This window comes from Lissotriton helveticus, chromosome 7, assembly GCF_964261635.1.
Source record: "Lissotriton helveticus chromosome 7, aLisHel1.1, whole genome shotgun sequence".
Taxonomy (NCBI): domain Eukaryota; kingdom Metazoa; phylum Chordata; class Amphibia; order Caudata; family Salamandridae; genus Lissotriton; species Lissotriton helveticus.
Window position 1 is genome coordinate 976,912,814 of NC_136068.1, and position 18,794 is coordinate 976,931,607.

General features: G+C 46.5%; 1 protein-coding gene across 4 annotated transcripts in view; it reads left to right on the forward strand.

Moving 5' to 3' along the window:
* The window catches only part of SLC6A7 (solute carrier family 6 member 7), a 454,425-nt gene that overhangs the window by 138,584 nt on the left and 297,047 nt on the right, over positions 1-18,794 (forward strand). For all 4 annotated transcript variants that reach the window (XM_078653584.1, XM_078653587.1, XM_078653585.1 and 1 more), the window contains 2 exons: positions 11,548-11,686; positions 13,956-14,090. In XM_078653584.1, coding sequence (XP_078509710.1) covers positions 11,548-11,686; positions 13,956-14,090 — 274 coding nt within the window. The remainder of the gene's footprint in view (positions 1-11,547; positions 11,687-13,955; positions 14,091-18,794) is intronic.

Genomic DNA, 18,794 nt, shown 5'->3' on the forward strand with positions numbered 1-18,794 from the left:
AGCCGAGTGGATGAAGAACAGCCGTTTAAAACTGAACTCGGACAAAACGGAAGTCCTCATCTTAGGTTCATCCCCCTCCGCCTGGGATGACTCATGGTGGCCACCGGCCCTGGGAAACGAACCCATACCTACGGACCACGCACGTAACCTGGGCTTCATCCTGGACTCCTCCCTCTCGATGACCAGACAAGTCAACGCCGTCTCATCATCATGCTTCAACATCCTACGTATGCTCAAAAAAATCTTCCGTTGGATCCCCACCGAAACAAGAAAGACGGTCACCCACGCACTGGTCACAAGCCGACTGGACTACGGAAACACCCTTTACGCCGGAACCACAGCCAAACTACAGAAAAAACTCCAACGCATCCAAAACGCCTCAGCCAGACTCATACTAGACATCCCCCGCCAAGCTCACATTTCCAGTCACCTGAAAGACCTCCACTGGCTCCCCGTCAACAAGAGGATAACGTTCCGTCTCCTCACCCTCGCACACAAAGCCCTCTACGACCTAGGACCCGAATGCCTCAACACGCGCCTGTCCTTTTACACCCCCACCCGCCAACTATGATCGTCCAATCAAGCCCTCGCCGCAATTCCACACATCCATAGATCCACCATGGGGGGAAGATCCTTCTCCTACTTAGCTGCCAAAACCTGGAATTCTCTCCCCACCCACCTCCGCCTTACACAGAACCACCTCTCCTTCAGAAAACAACTAAAAACTTGGATATTCGATAAGTAAAGCACCCCCCTCCCTCAAGCGCCTTGAGACCCTCTGGGTGAGTAGTGCGCTATACAAATGTTAAACTTGAACTTGAACTTGAACTTGAACTTATCTCAGATGGGGATATAACCAGGACCATTGGAAGTTTTTCAGTAAAGACTTCCAACTTTTGTGGTAGGTTTGACTAAATGATATGGCAAGAAAATGCTAATTATGCAGCATAATGCAACATATATTGCGGTGATATTATTTAAACATGACGGATGTCCCCACCACTGGTGGTAGAATTGCAGTATTCAGTTGCCCAGCCATAACTTAATCAAACTCATGAAAAACAGAAGGTAGCAAATGAACAGCAGAAAAGGAAACTACACTATTCAGACTATAAGGAGGGGCTCATCCGATGAATGAAAACCGATTCAGACCACAGTTTTTTAACACCATTCCCAGTTGAGACATTTTTCAAAATGAAAGTCCTGACCAGAATATATGTCTCATGAAGCTGTGACTCCAACAGGACTCTGCATCACGTTAGTAAGGTATTACACACTTAGGACCTCTGAGTTTGTTTTGGATGGAGGGCACTATCGCCAGTCCTTGCAAGCCACAACGACCCTTAGTCACAGCCACAGCCTCGCAGCTTCTTCCAGTTCTCCACCATCTCTTCAAAAGTCATCTACTTCCAGCCTAGCTCAGAATTAAAACCCCCAACTTTCCATGCATCATCACAATGTCTGTGGCCTTTTTTCTGGAATCAGTGGTTTTACTCACATCATTCATGCATCTACACAATTCTATCAGCGATCTCTTCCCTAGTTTTGCCACAAAGCTACCAAAATGGGATTCTGATAGTTCACCTTTGTCTTGGTGACTACCTGCATCTTTGCAGTGTGATAGGGGTTTACTCTTCAGATACAAAGCTTGTCATAAGCAATCGAGAGCTTTTCTGAGGAAAAATCTGAGCAATGCTCAAGGTAGTGCTTTAAATGTAAGAGCAACCCATGGGGCTATTTGTATGAAAAACGTTGTCAGGAAACTGAAGAATCCCAGCTCCAGAACTTGCAACCTTCATGGTGACAAACTGGAACCTCACCTGCTCAGTTCTAGCTCATCTGACGTACCTCAATTCTCCAATCAGAATCAAGCCAATATTCTATGATGACAAGATGATGTCGCGCAAGGGCCACAGCTGCCGACTTTGGAGCAGGAGACCAGGCTCGAATCTCGGAGTCAGCTCACGATTCTATGATTCTGAGCCAATCATTTAATCACCACGGATCGATTTCGTGCTATACAAAACTGCGAGAAAAAAAAATGGTCTGGATCACGACCCCCGGGACCACGCACACGCTTCAGCGAGGACATCACCGACTTCGTCAGCCCGCATGCCCTCCCCTCCGCCGACTACATCCTCCTGGGGGACCTCAACTTCCACCTGGAGAACAACAGCGACCGCAACACCATCAGCCTGCTCGACAACCTCGCCAACCTCGGACTCAAGCAACTGGTGACCTCCCCCACCCACCTCGCCGGACACACACTCGACGCCGTCTTCTCATCCAGCAAAGACGTCACCTTCAGCCACGCGACAGGACTCCACTGGACGGACCACAGCTGTGTCCACTTCACCTTCAAAAGAACGACGATCCACCACCACCAGCAACAGGTTGCCCGAAGAAGCTGGAACAAGATCACAGCCGACCAGCTCACCGCCTCCCTGAGCCAGCACCCTCCCGCCAGCTCAGCGAACCCCAGCCAGGCCGCAGACAACCTCACGATGTGGATCAACAACTGCGCAGACGAACTCGCCCCTCTGAGAACCCCACCCCGCGGACCCTGCAGCAGAAAAACACCATGGTTCACCGACGAACTCAAGAGCTCCAAGAAGAACTGTCGAGCCCTCGAGAAAGTCTGGAGGAGGGATCCAACTACGAACAACATGACCACCCTCAAGCACGCCACCCGGAAACACCACCAACTGATCCGCGCCACCAAGAAAAATACTTACAAGGACCGGCTGGACAACAACGCACACAACTGCAAGGAACTCTTCGACATCGTGAAAGAGCTCTCCAACCCCAACGCCGCTAACAACGACATCACCCCGTCGCAAGACCTCTGCAACTCCCTCGCGTCCTACTTCCACAACAAGATCGCGGACATACACAACAGCTTCAGCAACCAACCAACGGAAGCCACAACCGCAACAACGCCACCCACCACCACCCTCCGCACCTGGACGCCGATCAGCACCGAAGACACCATCCGCACAATGAACTCCATCCACTCCGGATCTCCGACCGACCCCTGCCCTCACCACGTCTTCAACAAGGCCGACGCTGTCATCGCACCCCACCTGCGGGACATCATCAACAGCTCCTTCGACACCGCCACCTTCCCTGAGAGCTGGAAGCACGCCGAACTCAGCGCCCTTCTCAAGAAACCCACAGCAGACCCCACCGACCTCAAGAACTACCGTCCCATCTCGCTCCTCCCGTTCCCGGCCAAAGTCATCGAGAAGACCGTCAACAAACAACTGGCCGCCTTCCTCGAGACGAATGGATCCCTCGACCCCTCACAGTCTGGCTTCAGAGCGAACCACAGCACCGAGACCGCCCTCATCGCTGCCACCGATGACATACGAACTCTGATGGACAACGGAGAAACAGCGGCCCTCATCCTCCTGGACCTCTCCGCGGCCTTCGACACTGTCTGCCACCGCACCCTTGTACAGCGCCTCAGCAACATCGGAATCCAGGAGAAGGCACTGGAATGGATCACCTCCTTCCTCGACGGCAGAACGCAGAGAGTCCGTCTACCACCGTACAAGTCAGAGGCCACCGAAGTCATCTGCGGCGTACCCCAAGGATCCTCGCTGAGCCCCACCCTCTTCAACGTCTACATGAGCCCCCTCGCGACCATCGCACGCCAACACAACCTGAACATCATCTCCTACGCCGATGACACCCAGCTGATCCTCTCCCTGACCAACGACCCCGACGCCGCCAGAGCCAACCTGCACGAAGGGATGAGAGAGGTAGCCGAATGGATGTCGACCAGCCGCCTGAAGCTGAACTCGGACAAGACGGAAGTCCTCATCCTGGGCTCCACGCCCTCCGCCTGGGACGACTCCTGGTGGCCCCCCGCCCTGGGCACCGCACCCAAGCCGACGGACCACGCGCGCAACCTGGGCTTCATCCTGGACTCCTCCCTCTCCATGACCAGACAAGTCAACGCCGTCTCCTCGTCATGCTTCAACATCCTGCGCATGCTACGGAAGATCTTCCGGTGGATCCCCACCGAGACGAGGAAGACGGTCACCCAGGCCCTCGTCACCAGCCGACTGGACTACGGCAACGCCCTCTACGCCGGAACCACCGCCAAGCTCCAGAAAAGACTCCAGCGGATCCAGAACGCCTCAGCAAGACTCATCCTCGACATCCCCCGACACAGCCACATCTCCGGACACTTGAGAGACCTGCACTGGCTCCCGGTCAACAAGAGAATCACCTTCCGCCTCCTCACCCACGCGCACAAAGCCCTACACGACCAAGGCCCGAGCTACCTCAACAACCGGATCAACTTCTACACTCCCACGCGCCTCCTCAGATCAACCAGCCACGCCCTCACCGCCGTCCCCCGCATCCGAAGAGCGACAACAGGAGGAAGGTCCTTCTCCTACCTGGCTGCCAAGACCTGGAACTCACTCCCGTCCGACCTGCGCATGACCCAAGACCACCTCTCCTTCAGGAAGAAGCTCAAGACCTGGCTGTTCGAGCAGTAACGGCACCCCCCCCCCCTCCCAGCGCCTTGAGACCCTACGGGTGAGTAGTGCGCTCTATAAATGTCTTGATTGATTGATTGATTGAAGTTGATGTCACACATGAAACGCCATGAAGGGCCTGTCACCAGATGTTAGGAGTTGCTTGCAGGGGCTGCACTGAAGTAACATTACATTACAATTGCTCACCTTGCACGGCAATTCTCATGCAATTAATTACTTGATCATCACACGTATGAAACCTTTCTTGTGTTCTGAGTTGGCCCAGCTCGTATGTGTAGGTGAACTAAGTGGCCGCCAAGGAAGCCATGTTAAGTACTGTAACAAAAATTCGAGAAAAATACTTGAGTGAAAAAATAGGGAAACAAATGGCGAGACATCTAAGCTGGAGGACATTTCCACATTTCAAGGCAAAAAAGTTCTGAACCCTTTTATGTGATCAGATAAGAAGTGTGACATTGTCTGTGCAAATCACATGAGCACGCTCTGTCAGTGAAGGACTGCAATGGACCAATGCCAGCAAAATGTCACCACCTCGTGGCCTTTAAAATCCTTAACGAGATGCAAAATGCGGTGCACCAGTGTCTGCCTGCAGCCATGACATTAGGCCAGCTTCTCACATTATAGTGCATCTCTTTTCAGGCCACACCATAGTGTGATAATCTTAATACATGCAATGTGCCACTTCATTTTTTTCTAGCTGTCTATGTCTGTACCCATCCACTTCTTCATCTCTTGTAAAAGTTCCAATCAACTATAGAGCTAACGTTAGGTATAGGATTACCGTGAGACTTGGGACCTGATTTAGATGTTGGTGGGACCGCGACGGAGTAGTCTTTTTGGCGGCCTTCCTGCCCGCCCTTCTTAGATGTTGACTGGCAATAGGAGAAAAGACCTCACTGTCCCACGGTCTCCGCCAGAACTTGCTCCATGCCCGTACGGCAGGATGGGCTGCAGCAGGTGGTGGCGGGACTCCAGACAGGATTCCTGCCTTCTAGATTTGTTTGTAGGCTGTTTTGAAGGGAATTCCAGTGGGAATCTCACCTACTTAGAGTTGCCAGAATGGGAGGAAAGGGGTGAAAACTCACTTTTTAATGGGGACAGGCTGTGATTTCGTCCTCTTTGCCGTAGAAGTCCTCCCTGTCCTGCTGCACCTTGACCACGACAGACGTTTTCACAGAATCAAAGGTATGTGTTTGTGGTATGTGCAAGTATACACTGCATGTTGTGTGTATGTTGGTGGAGTGCAATGCAGAATGTACAAAATATGCTCACTACACATAACCTACATACACATATATGTACACATACACAACAAATATGTGTTTTACGTAAAAATAAAATTCCCACTTACCTGTCTTCCCACCACTGCGGTCACCGCCATCAGTACTTCGCCGACAGGACACCACCTGCCCAATGGGAACATCCAGATCTGCTTGGCAGGACCCCGCCGTCCACATGACTAATTTAGTGAGCGTCAGCTCCCCAACAGAACCCTCCAAGCAAATTAGCACTCTAGTCCTCCCATCCCTCCCTAACATGGCCGAACTCCTTCACCCCTGACCTTGTACAAGAAGAGGCACGACTCACGCCGCTTCCTGTTTTTTTGGTTCTATGTTGCAGACTCTTGAAGCAAGTTGCAGGTAAGTGGGATGAGGGCGTGCTTTAGCAAACCCATATTCCCGGTGGGAGGCGCTGCTATGCAGACTCGCTTAATATATGTTTGCATTCTGTTGCACTTGTATGTTTATGTATGCAGCACCAGGCATGTTTAAAGATGCTTTTTAACAGCCCTGCTATAGCGGGCTCTTACTGTCATTTTTTAAGCCCAGCTTCAGTGGGCTCGTTGTCTGGATTGAGGGGGATGGTCTGAGAGCATCTCCGGCTCTGTGTGCGGTGTCCAACTTCACCTTTGTCTGCCCCATCTCCCACTCCACACCATGTGTTGGGACAGCGAGCTGGTGTAATTATTCCAGCTTCATGGGTTCTGGCATTCCTTTATTTTGTATTGCTGTTCCATGTCCGCTTTCCGTCCAGTCGAGTTACAGCAGGTTACACCACCGTGAGTATTCAGCCTGTGGTGAATCCTTTTAAAGTGACAGACGCTGTATGCAAGGGTCCTGCGGCATGTAAAAGACCTTTTCCGCCAATGGGTGGTTGGTTCTCCTCACTCACAGTTTTGCTAGCAATATTTTCTGGAGAGGAACTGTACCAACTACTCACTCTATGCACGATATTCCGCTCTATTTGAAAAACCCTGTTTTTACACTAGATCGATTGATGTACATACTTAACTTATTTTGTCAATAATCGGGCTACTCTATTAATTGATGGAAGTCTCAAATATTTATTCTGCGGGTGCCAGAGCCCCAACTGCCCCAAAATTGTGAAGAGAAAATAGTCACAGATGGTTATCACTATTTAGGTATCAGTGACGTGGGAAACTTGAGGGGGCCTCCCTTCAAGGTACATGGAGGGGGCACCCTCCAGTCTTAATCAGGAGCTCTCTGGTGTGGGTACTCTGCTGAGGGGGCCCCTGGAGCTTGGGGGTCCCCCTGCACTGCGGGGGCCTATGTTACGCCACTATTAAGTATTAACATAACAACTGACCCTGACCTGTTTTTTTAGCAATAATCTATCACCACAACTGGACAGACGGAAGTGGGACGTCTGCCATTGGAGATCCCTACCACTGTCACTCCTGGGTAGGGCGGCTTTATTTAAAATTACGTCCTTACCCCATTTTTATACATCCTACAAAATATGCCCTACACAATTCATATCTCCTATTTTAAAGCCATCAAGGACGAGATCAGGATGCTACTATGGGATGGGGGCTAAGCATGCATAGCTCCACAAGCTTACAAGGGGTTGGTAGAACGTGGGATTTCCATCCCTGATATCCAGAAATACTATTGGGCGGCTCAATTAACCACCTTTAATAGTTGGTTCCTACATGAACCATCTTATCGCTTGTACACTCTGAAGGTGCACCCATGGGAACACCTTAGGGCCTTATCTGCCAACCCCAACACACTAAGGTCCCAACGGCAACTGAGGTGAATCTTTGGCACAAAGATACTATCACCCTTGAATGGAGGGGCAAGATCACCCTTTGTGATATGTCTACATTCAGGATGCTGTGACTGCATCCATGATTCGATAAGTGGGATCTAATTGGCCTTACCCTTGTGGATGATTTATGGACCCATTGTGATGTGATTCCCTGGGTAGAGCTACAGTGTAAATATCCAATTGCCCCAACTGAGATTTTTTCCTACCTACAGGTACGACACTCACTTATGGCCGTGTTGCCTAAGGGAGTTGAAATCCCCGAGTCCTCGCCCTTGGAGGACAGGCTGCTAGATGAATATATGCCCCGAAAGGCCACATCCCTGACATATAAAAAAAAAATACCAAAACTCCTGAGGCCCTGCTGCATTTGGAAGAGAGATGAATCCAGGACCAGGGCAGCTTGGAATATTATGAATGGGAGGAGGCCCTGGCGCCTGCTCAGGATATGACGGTCAAAATGAGTAGAGCGCCGGATGCTTGTGTCGATGAGGATGTGGACAGGTTGACACATTCCTTCATATAGTGTGGGACTACCCCATGTTGCACAGGTCTTAAAAGTCTCTAGTGACATATATGAGCAATGAGGGTGCTGTGGCAGTGCATGCCTCTGCAAAGTGGCATCTACCTAAAATATGGGGCAAAACAGATCGGACTCGTATGGACTACCCTGGGCTTAGTGGTGGCTAAGCAGAATATTGCAAGATTGTGGGGAGCAGAACAAGTACCACAATGAGGAGATTGAAAGAAAGGCATGGGCTGGTGTATGCTGGCTGAGAGAGTGGTTTATGAGGGGTGGGGCTGCCCCCACAGATGGGTGAAGATTTGTGGATGTTGGAACAAAAATAGAGGGAACATTTGTGCCTTCCTTTCGCCAAGCGAAGTAGAAACGGAAAGAAAGTACCACGCCTCCTCTGTGAGCACTGTCAGTTTTGTGCAGCAGGAGGGAAAAGTGGAACGACTGGAAATGGGATGTCATAGTGTTAAAGAGATTCATGGGATTGTCAGTAAATAGCAATTCTTTATTGAAATGCTAATAAAAAAGAGTTTTAAAACAAAGGAATGGTTATTTCCATAGTGGTAGCTTTGACACATTAATTCCTAGGTTTCCAAGCTACTCCCATTCAAGCAAACCGGGCTGAAGATGGCTGAATGCCAGAAACCGGTCCCGGAAGCTTGTTTCCGGTCCAGGGCAGGCATGGCTTGGCAGTTCGGGCTGGACTGTTCCCATGAGGCACAGGGTCAGACTGATTTGCATATGGCCATGTCTGAACTGGGGTGGCAGAGTGGGCTAAAGAACGGTGATGGATTAAACCCAGATCTGTTAACTGGGTGTGAGTGTTTGATTGGTTCAAATGCTCCGTCCATCACCACCCCCTTTTGTTTTGCTTTATTCGCCATAAGTTGGCAGGGTATGCTCAGACGTGAGTCCCTTGCTCACTTTGCCACTGGATTCAAGCAAGCCGGGCTGAAGACAGTTGAAATGCCAGAAACCGGTCTCAGAAGCTTTTTTCCGGTCCAGGGAAGGCATGGCTTGGCAGTTCGGGCTGGACTGTTCCCATGAGGCACAGGGTCAGACTGATTTGCATATGGCCATGTCTGAACTGGGGTGGCAGAGTGGGCTAAAGAACGGTGATGGATTAAACCCAGATCTTTTGACTGGGTGTGAGTGTTTGATTGGTTCAGATGCTCCGTCCATCACCACCCCCTTTTGTACCGCTTTGTTCACCATAAGTTGGCAGGGTATGCTCAGACGTGAGTCCCTTGCTCACTTTGCCACTAGATTCAAGCAAGCCGGGCTGAAGACGGCTGAAATGCCAGAAACCGGTCTCAGAAGCTTGTTTCCGGTCCAGGGAAGGCATGGCTTGGCAGTTCGGGCTGGACTGTTCCCATGAGGCACAGGGTCAGACTGATTTGCATATGGCCATGTCTGAACTGGGGTGGTAGAGTGGGCTAAAGAATTGTGATGGATTAAACCCAGAACTGTTGACTGGGTGTGAGTGTTTGATTGGTTCAGATGCTCCGTCCATCACCACCCCCTTTTGTACCGAGATAAAGCACAGCATATCAAGAATACAGTCAATTAAGTCAGAACTGGCCCAATGACTGAGTTTTAGGGCAGTAATATTATTTGAAAAGGATTGATTACAAAAATGCAAAAGGTGTGGTACAGAAATCATAAATTCAGAGTCACAAAGCCATTGCCATGAAGGCATTCAGAAAATTGGGCAATATTGTATAATGTACAGAATCAGAAAAAGTTTAAGTCCCAAATGAGCAGCAAAATCAATGGGGAAAAAGACGGCATCCCTAGTGGCATTGGAAAGTTTTCTAGCTCACCCCCAAAACCAATGGTTTACATACAATTTTCATTCAGAGGAAATCATCAAATTCTACTAAATCATCATGGCGTGAGCAAGAGAATTATACTCTGAGCATATCAGACCACAGTTCTATAAAACGTCATATTGCCTTAGCATCTAACCACTGTCCCACTGCATGAACATTGATTCTGCCAACTATGTGCTAATGTAATCTAGAAATGGCAGAACAAACTAGTTACATGAAAAACAGCAACTATTGCGAATGAATGGGATGCAGTGAGCTAGAGGAAGGGCCTTGGGAAACTAAACATTATTGTGACCACATTGGAAACTTTTCTTTGAGAACAGTAAGAACAACTTCAATGGAAATAAACAAACCTGACTCTGCTTGACTGTGTGCAGCAGAAATAATGAGTACTGCACATGCAGGAGGAGACATCCATTTTAAACAAGATTGGCCAAGGTCTAAACTGAATCCTAATTAACATGATCCTGAAAAACACACTTTTACAAGTCATAACAAATTTGTTTCAAATGCATTACAATCACTGCAATGTGTACAAGAATAAAACTAAATTCTGCACATTATTGATAGTGCACAAAAATATAAAATGCACAAAAACGGCAACAATACCAAGAGGGTCACGGCAGCTGAGGAAGCAGCAAAGGCTAGAAGAGGGCACTACATCTCTTGGAGGAGACCAGAATATCAGCCCCGCACAGTAACAAGCCACATTTTTTGGATGATACAGCAAATCTAACATATAACGTCTGAGGCGATAATCACTTCAGTAATTATCAGTAAAATAAACCTTAATCCATGCTTAATTTGTAAAAGAATGAGTGCCTGTACCCAAAGCTCTGCTCAGAAGCTTGTTACCAGCACTATTAAATGTAGGTGTGCCGACTGCACATTCTTGAGTCCACCTCGTGCCTCTTTGATCCATAGCAGACACACCCTGCCCTTTATCGCACTCTTGCAGGTTCCTTCTGTTCTCCTTTTGTGACGGTTTGTCGTCTTTCCATTCTTTCTTCTTTGCTCTTTGTTCATTTTTCACTATTTTGCTCTCGGTCAATGTGCGATGAGAAAAAAAAGTAAAGGTCTCCAAAAATGAGTGTTGTGGCTACCAACGGCAACCACAGACTCAAATTAAACACTGAGCCCTTAATCCTTGTATCACACAAATACTCAAGACTGGAATGTAGAAAGAACCAAGTGTGTAGGAGATGATGAGGAGCATAGTGCACTCGACGGCACTGAAAGACAGTGCTAATGGAAGCCCAGTACTATAGAAATCTCTGTAATGCAACTTGAAATGACATGATGTAACGTAACATATACCATCATTCATAGGTGATCACAGGTTGTGACATGAAGTGCAACGCCTCTTTCTTTCCTCAAACAGCACTCCATCCATTGGCTGGGGTGGACACAATCGATGTGGCAAAAGGTGTTCTTGTCAAGATGGAGTGATCAAAAGGGGGAAGTAAGAGCTGATGGTAAAGACAGGAAATAAAACATGGCCTCCTGTCTGGGTTCCTGTTTCTGATAGTAAGACTGTAGACAAGGTAACGTGTTGTAGAGACCTCCAGCCACTCTGTGGAGATCAGTGACACCTGTTTTATGTCTCTTTCTATCGTAGCCGCTATGTTCTACACATGCAAGGCAGTACGGGGATCGGAGACCCCGGGGGCATCCGCTGGAACCTGTGCCTGTGCCTGCTTCTGTCCTGGGTCATCGTGTACCTCTGCATCTTGAAGGGAGTCAAATCATCGGGAAAGGTAGGATTGAAGAGGCATTACATTTTGTAACTTTTATAAAATCCACACTCCTGGCCTTTACATAAACCATCATCCCTGTAAATTGTACAGTAATTGCCACTTGTGAAGCCTCACGCTTCTTCCTAAGGGAGTAATTTCAGCTTCCTATGTCTGACTTGTACACGAGTATCCCTACCCCCAAAGCAGTAGTGGCCGGTCTTTGCTATGAGTGGCGAGGTGGGTAGGGTGAGGGAGGGCATAGGGGCTGCGAAGGATGGGGGCAAAATAAAAAATAAAAATATATATATATTAAATGTACTTTCAGCCAGCCTCATCCTGCGTCGCTCTCCTCTGCTCATCTTCTCCAGTCACAGGATCCCAGCCTACCCTGCTGCCAATCCTGAAGCTGCTCTCACATGAGAGCAGCTTCAGAATTGGCCTGAAAGTGCTCGATTAGCGGTACAGGACAGACTGGGAGTCTGTGTCTGCTGTCTCCAACCCATCAATGGATCTGGGGTTGGAGAGAGCTTCACTGCGCATGAGGGTTTGGCCAGCCTGAGACGTCCGTCCAATCCGTCAGGCACAGTGAAGGTAGTTCACTACCACTCCCTTCTGTGATGTACCTCCCCCAAGCCCCGCCCCCAAGACTCAGCAGGAGAGGAGAAATAAAACAAGCGTGGTTTTATTTTTCCTTTCCTGATGTTTTTGGGGGGTGACGCTTCTCTGCCATAGCGGAGGAGCCACCACTGCTCCAAAGCGCTGTGGAAAGCAATTGTTTTGTCATGGTGATTGTATTCAGAAAGTGTTCAGAAAATGACTGGTTCAAAGTATGAAAGCAAAGGTAACCTGCTTTCCACATGATGTGGCTGTGAGTCTTATGGATTCAGACACTCCTTACACAATCTGTATTTCACCTGATGTCCTGGGTCAGTGGCGTGGCAGTGCTTCTGTGGTGATGTGAAATTTCTGACAGGGATGTCACTTTGGGGTGATTTATAATTTGCGGGACGGAGGTTTGGCAGTTAGGGTATTGAAGGGTGAGCGGAGCAATTTGTAGTATTCACTGCTCTTTTCTGCCAGGGGTGTTTTTTCCTGCCAGTCACCACATTGCTTAATTTGAGCTGTGGTTTCCTGTGCTCGGCACCAGCACTTAATTGTCAATGCATCACTTATGGCTGTCTTGCAGATGGTGGCACTGTTTGTCTAATTTAGAGATAAGCACAACAATATTTGTTTATCAATTCAATATACCGCAAAAATTACCAATACTTGCTGACGAACCATTCTTATAGCTTTGGGGACCTGGAATATTCAGATTTGTTACACTTGAAGGAGTGTGATGGTAGTTGTGTTGTTGCTGTAATCGGCAGAGTTGAGAGTGGCAATGGTTGGTGCAAGCAGAAGTGGCCTCCTGACTAGGGCCCTGGCGCACATTTTTTTTCTTTTTTTTACAAATTAAGCACTTGCTGACTGACAGTGAAAACATACCTCTAATAATTCTGCCCATCTAAATTAGAGGTCAAACTCCGACTGCTCTTATTCTGTCGAGCCATCAGAGGGGTTTAATCACAGTGGTGACAGGGTTAGCTCCGCTGTGATTAAACCAAAGGTCCGCCCACATTTAAATTGGTCAAGCAGACCAAAGCCTTGGTGGTATGGATACTCCGTCCCCATTGTGATGGAGCATCCATTCTGTCAAGGTATAAATTAGGCCCTAAATGTCGGAACACCCCTTTTGATTTTCTGGTGGCTCTAAGCCCTGCTCTTAGACTATTGCTCACCTGTGCCTAGATGACTGAGCCATTGAGTGAGTGAGTGCGTGATAGACGAGTCTTCATGCACATGGGCGTGTGCACCTAAAAATAAGAGTGAGAAAATATGTGCACAAGTAAGAAAGTGAGAAAATTAGTGCACAGGAGTAAGCAAGAGAAAGTGCAGTGAGTGGATAAGAGTAAGAAACCATACCTGAGCAAGGCACTAAGACTGAGTGATTGTGATAGCAATGCTGTAAGATTCTCTTTATGTACAAGACGGATAAGTGCACGGTCTGTGAAGACACAGAGCTAATGAAGTGAGGATTTTAGGCGTCAATATTTATTCCATATGTGGGATTTGTGAGCGAGTGAGGCTTGGCTTCATTCCTTTCTCTTCTGTAGTCCTCTGATGGTGAAATGCTTACTCAATATGTATGAGGGATTAATCAGTAAACTGCGGATGCTAATAGTTCTTGGGAATGGCATTGTACTTGTATTGTTCTTAGTTTCCTGAGCTCTGGACACTGTCTCCACAGGTTGTGTATTTTACAGCAACGTTCCCCTATCTCATCCTCATCATGCTCTTGATTCGTGGAGTAACGCTGGATGGAGCTTGGATAGGAATCAAGTTCTACCTCACGCCCAAGTTTGACCACCTGCTAACCCCAAAGGTGAGCTATCTGTTAAAACGAAGAATGATGCACAGTCATGTCTTGTAGGTAAAGGTAGTAGATTTATTCTTGTAGTTACATCACAGATTCTTAGTTACAGGAAGATGTTCTGATCCATAGAAAATCCCCACCAGGAGCAGCCTCCTCGCTGCTCAGCCCTTCCACACCAACTGATTCTCTCTTACATACAAACCCACTCAACATTCTATATGGCACCATCATAGGCTGAGCAGCAAGGCAGAGAACAACTGTAGGGAGAGTGCATTAGGTAATTAGTACATCACAACACAATCCAATGTACATGGTGTCATTGGTTCCCTCTCCTTGTTCTTTCACCTCTCTATCCATCATACTCTTACTGTCTCATGTACTAGTAACTCAGGGTCAACTTTAGGCAGTGAAGCTGGTGCGGCCGTACTGAGCGCTGACCTGGGTAGGGGGGGCGCTGACCTCAGGGGGGCACTGTGAATAACATGCAATATAAAAGCACCTGCTGCAGAGTTCCTTGCATCCACATTTCAGGCAGCAATAAAAATGACAAGATAACTATTGAAATGAATGTTCCTTCTAGAGAAAGAGATCAGAGTTTTATCTAATGGCAGTTTTGACTGGCCATAAAGTAGTGGAGAGGGTTAATATGCCTGCTGAAAAGTACTGTGCAGATCTGTATTTTATGTAGCTAGCAGAGTGGATTACTGCTTTTGTCACAGAGTTCCTTTTGCTACCACAGTTCATAAGATACAACACTAACATAGAGCAGTCATTTTTATGAACTGTCATCAAAGAGCTGTATGGGTCTGTTTGGGTAGATATATATTCTTATTAGTAAAGCCAGCCTTTACCAGTGATTTAAAACAAATGAAATGTATGTGAGAGAGGGATTATGAAGAGAGGGAAGCTGAGAAGGTGGTCATGGGGGGAAGGGGCACCAGAGCTAAAGCTGGCCCTGAGCAGGATAAGATATTTCAACATTGCCCACCCCTGGAACATGCTACCTTTAGCCCCATGCTGGACTGGAAAAAAAAACACAAATATCCTGCAAAATGCAAAACCATGTTCCCATACCTTGAACTTTAAAAAAAGTTAGCAGCAACATATTGTGACTCTCTGAGCCTTAACGTAATTTAGAAATGTCCCTTTATAACTAATGTGCAGCAAAAGCAAAGTCTCAAAGATAGAGAGCCATAACTGTGAGATACAAATAAGGGTGAGCGGAACTTGCGCAGTTTCACTCTGCAGAATTCTGCAGATTTACAAACCAACTCTGTGAGATTCCGCAGAGTTCTTCGTGCGAGTGGAATCAGCATGTTACACTGATTTGTAGTGCCAGGAGCATGTTTTGTTATGCAAAATCAGCATGAATGGGACTACACAGCCCACCAGAAGGCACTGCTTCTTTGCTGACACTCAAGTAGATTCTCTACCCAAGCAACAGCTTTGTCACCACGAGTGGCAGCTTTCTCGGACTGGTCGCGACTCCTGCGACTGCCTGCATTGCGAAAATCTCACCAGATGCAAACCTAGCACCCGGAAATCATGCTGGGGGATGACCATTCTCGCTCGTGCTCGCCAACTTAATGTTGGTGGGCCAAGCGCGAGAACAAACTCCGCCACACAGCAGTTGGTAGAGTTTTGCCAGAACTCATGGGCAGGACTTCATCAACTCCACCGGCGGGGTGGAATTTATCACCCACCCCTAGATACAATTCTAAGCTTTTATTGTCGACACACAATGATCGGTTTGAAATGTTTCTCAATATTCTATCATTTGAAATTTTTATCTGCAAATGTTTAGTTTTCTCCGGCTATTGAATTAACTGCAAATATGGTGCAGAAGAAGTCAGACATATTCATGGTCAATGTTATTGTTTCATACTAGATGTTACAAAAAAATAAGCAAAAATGCCTAACGGAAGTAAACATAAAAATAGAAATAAAATTGTAAAAATTGAAGTTAATCAAGTGTGCTATTTGAAGTGTAAGGTTTTACTAGGAGGTAACTTCAGATGGAACTCCACTCCAAACTACCTAAATTATATGAAATGAAATGGACTAGTGACTTAGATGTGTAAAAGATCATGTAGGTTGTCTGTCAGATATAGTGTAGTAGTCGAAGCATACATTTCCCCTAATTGGATCCGTGTGTGCTAAGGGTGAGAAACTACAAAACATGGTTGATTCATAATTACATCTTGTTCATCGCAAATTCAATGATAATCCACAACAAGAAAACGGTATACAAAGATGCTTTGTAAGAGCCAACTGGAGAAGAGCTCAAAGCTGCATGTGAGTCAACGGTCTAGGTTTCTCATTCTTTGGAGGTAATAAATGGCGAATGATGATGAGGAAGAATGAATTTCTATTTCCTCCTTAATTGCATTATGTGTTCTATGCAATTATTCTCTTTAACAATTTGTTTTTACGAGTTTAAATTATTTACAACATAGAGGAATATTATGCAACAAACAGTAAATAAAAATGGAGAGAGCTTCAACTTCGTTGTATCAACTATCAAAAATAGTTCTTCATGAAACTAGATCCAGCATCCCTCCTCCTCACAACTAAACAACATGTCTCCTCCCTAGGAAACTAGTTCCTCAAACAGTGCTGTTTTCCGAAAGGGAAAAGAGGACAGAAGATGCTCTAATATTAAGGAGGAAAGGCCCTCACCCATCAGTCGGGTGGCATATGCTTCATCACTGGGCCCCTCCTTGCACTTGTCAGGAAGACCCAAATGCGAATTACTACCCTATGGTTGGGGAGTTCTTAAGGTGGGGCTGATGAGTAGGAAGGATTGTTTGGTGAAAAAGCTTGTATGCACAGAACTCACAGTACACCACACCACACCACAGGGAACACCATTGGCCACTGATACACAAACGCACTAATTTCAAGCTCCTCACACACACATTCAATGCACTACACAACTTAATCCTCCACCGACCTAAACAGTTTCTTCTCCTTTCACCACCATCCAGACACCTCCACTCCTCAAGACTCATACTTGCACACATCCCACACATACACAGAACCAGATCAGAAGGACACACAGTTTATTACACTGCTCCAAAAGCATGGAATGACCTCCCTCTCCACGTCAGAGCCTACTCCACTCCTCCTGTATTGCGCAAGAAGCTGAAGACGTTCCTTTTCAATTAGCCAACCTACCCTTGGCACACACACTTAATTAGCGCCAGGATACCCTTGCGAGTGATAGTGCGCTTTACAAATACAACTGACATAAGAATACATAACATAACGTAACATAATGTAACATAATGTAACATAAGGTAACATATGTAGAGGGGATTGCCCAAGAATTGGTGCTGAAGCTACCTATTGGTGGACTAATGCAATAATATTAGGTCCCCAGGTGTAGATGTAAAAGTATGTGGGTTATTTTGATCTACTTGTAGGGGTCACCTGGCTGCGCCCGCTAACAAGGTGTCAGAGCATTCATCAGGTCATAATTACCCTCTTTCCAGAACCATGAAAAACATTAATCGATTTGGGTGTGCATCTCAGAGAGTAAGAGTTGGTGCCTTGGAGAAATACCTATTTGCCCCGACCCAGTGGTGTTCAATCTAGGGCATCAGCAGCAGAAACAGATTCATGATTAGAGAGTAACAAGCATTGACAAAGCCATTAGGTTGTGCGTCCGAGACCTATAGACTCTGCCAATGATTTTAGCCATGCTGTGCAGCTTGCTCTATGCTGTGCAACATGGCTAAAGGCAATAGACGTACCTTCTGTTGGCCCTTTAAAAATCATATCTTCCTGTCATGTGCATTGAAATTAAAACTGTATTTATTCCTGTTCTACGTACTCTGCCTGCTGTGAAGAACACACACTGGTAGAGCAAAATATTATGCAATGGCTAATTATTTTAAAGTTAAACCATTGCTAATGCACTCAAAGGACCATATTTAGGTGGTAGCATTTCTTTTCTTTTTTTTGCAGTAAAAAATAAAAAAATATTACCATGGCACCAGCTTGCCAAAGCTAGACCTTTTGGCCGTGCCAATATTTATTAATGTATGACGACCAAATTAACTTCGTACCAGATGGTAGGGACTTGAGCAGACCGTACAATTTCTGAAAACAAGACAGCCAGCATAAAACAAATCACCAAATAAATTTGAAGTTGAACATTCTATGGGGACTTGGTGGTGAAGCATTCACACCTAGTCTCTCAATGATTCTAAGGTGTCTCTGATACCCAAACCTGCTGGCGCAAATCCGCATTCACATGCACAAAGTGGGATACAGTTTCTGAGTTTTCAAAACAATTATTTTCATTAGCTAAAGCAGAGGTTCGGAAATCAAAGACAAGTTGTTATTTTGAAAGAAGTCACACTACTTACCTATGCTTGCCAGTCACATTGAGTGATTTTTCAATTTCATATCATAACATATAATTTCATCTCATAACAAACATTCATTTGTCATTTGAAACGTAAAGAGATTGCTGAGTTTCATCCTAATCGTTTTGGATTAGTGATGGCATATCTCTTTATTTATATATCGATACATTATTTTTTTACATTAAACTGGTCTGGATTTTCTGAAGAAATATTCATTGACAGTAGGTTGCTGGGTGACAGGTTTGTTTAAAGATACTAAGTTGAAGAGTTCCTTTTCAAACATGGCTGCCATATTTGTATGTGCAAGATGTCTGCTTTCTTTTCTTGTTTCTCCTAACAC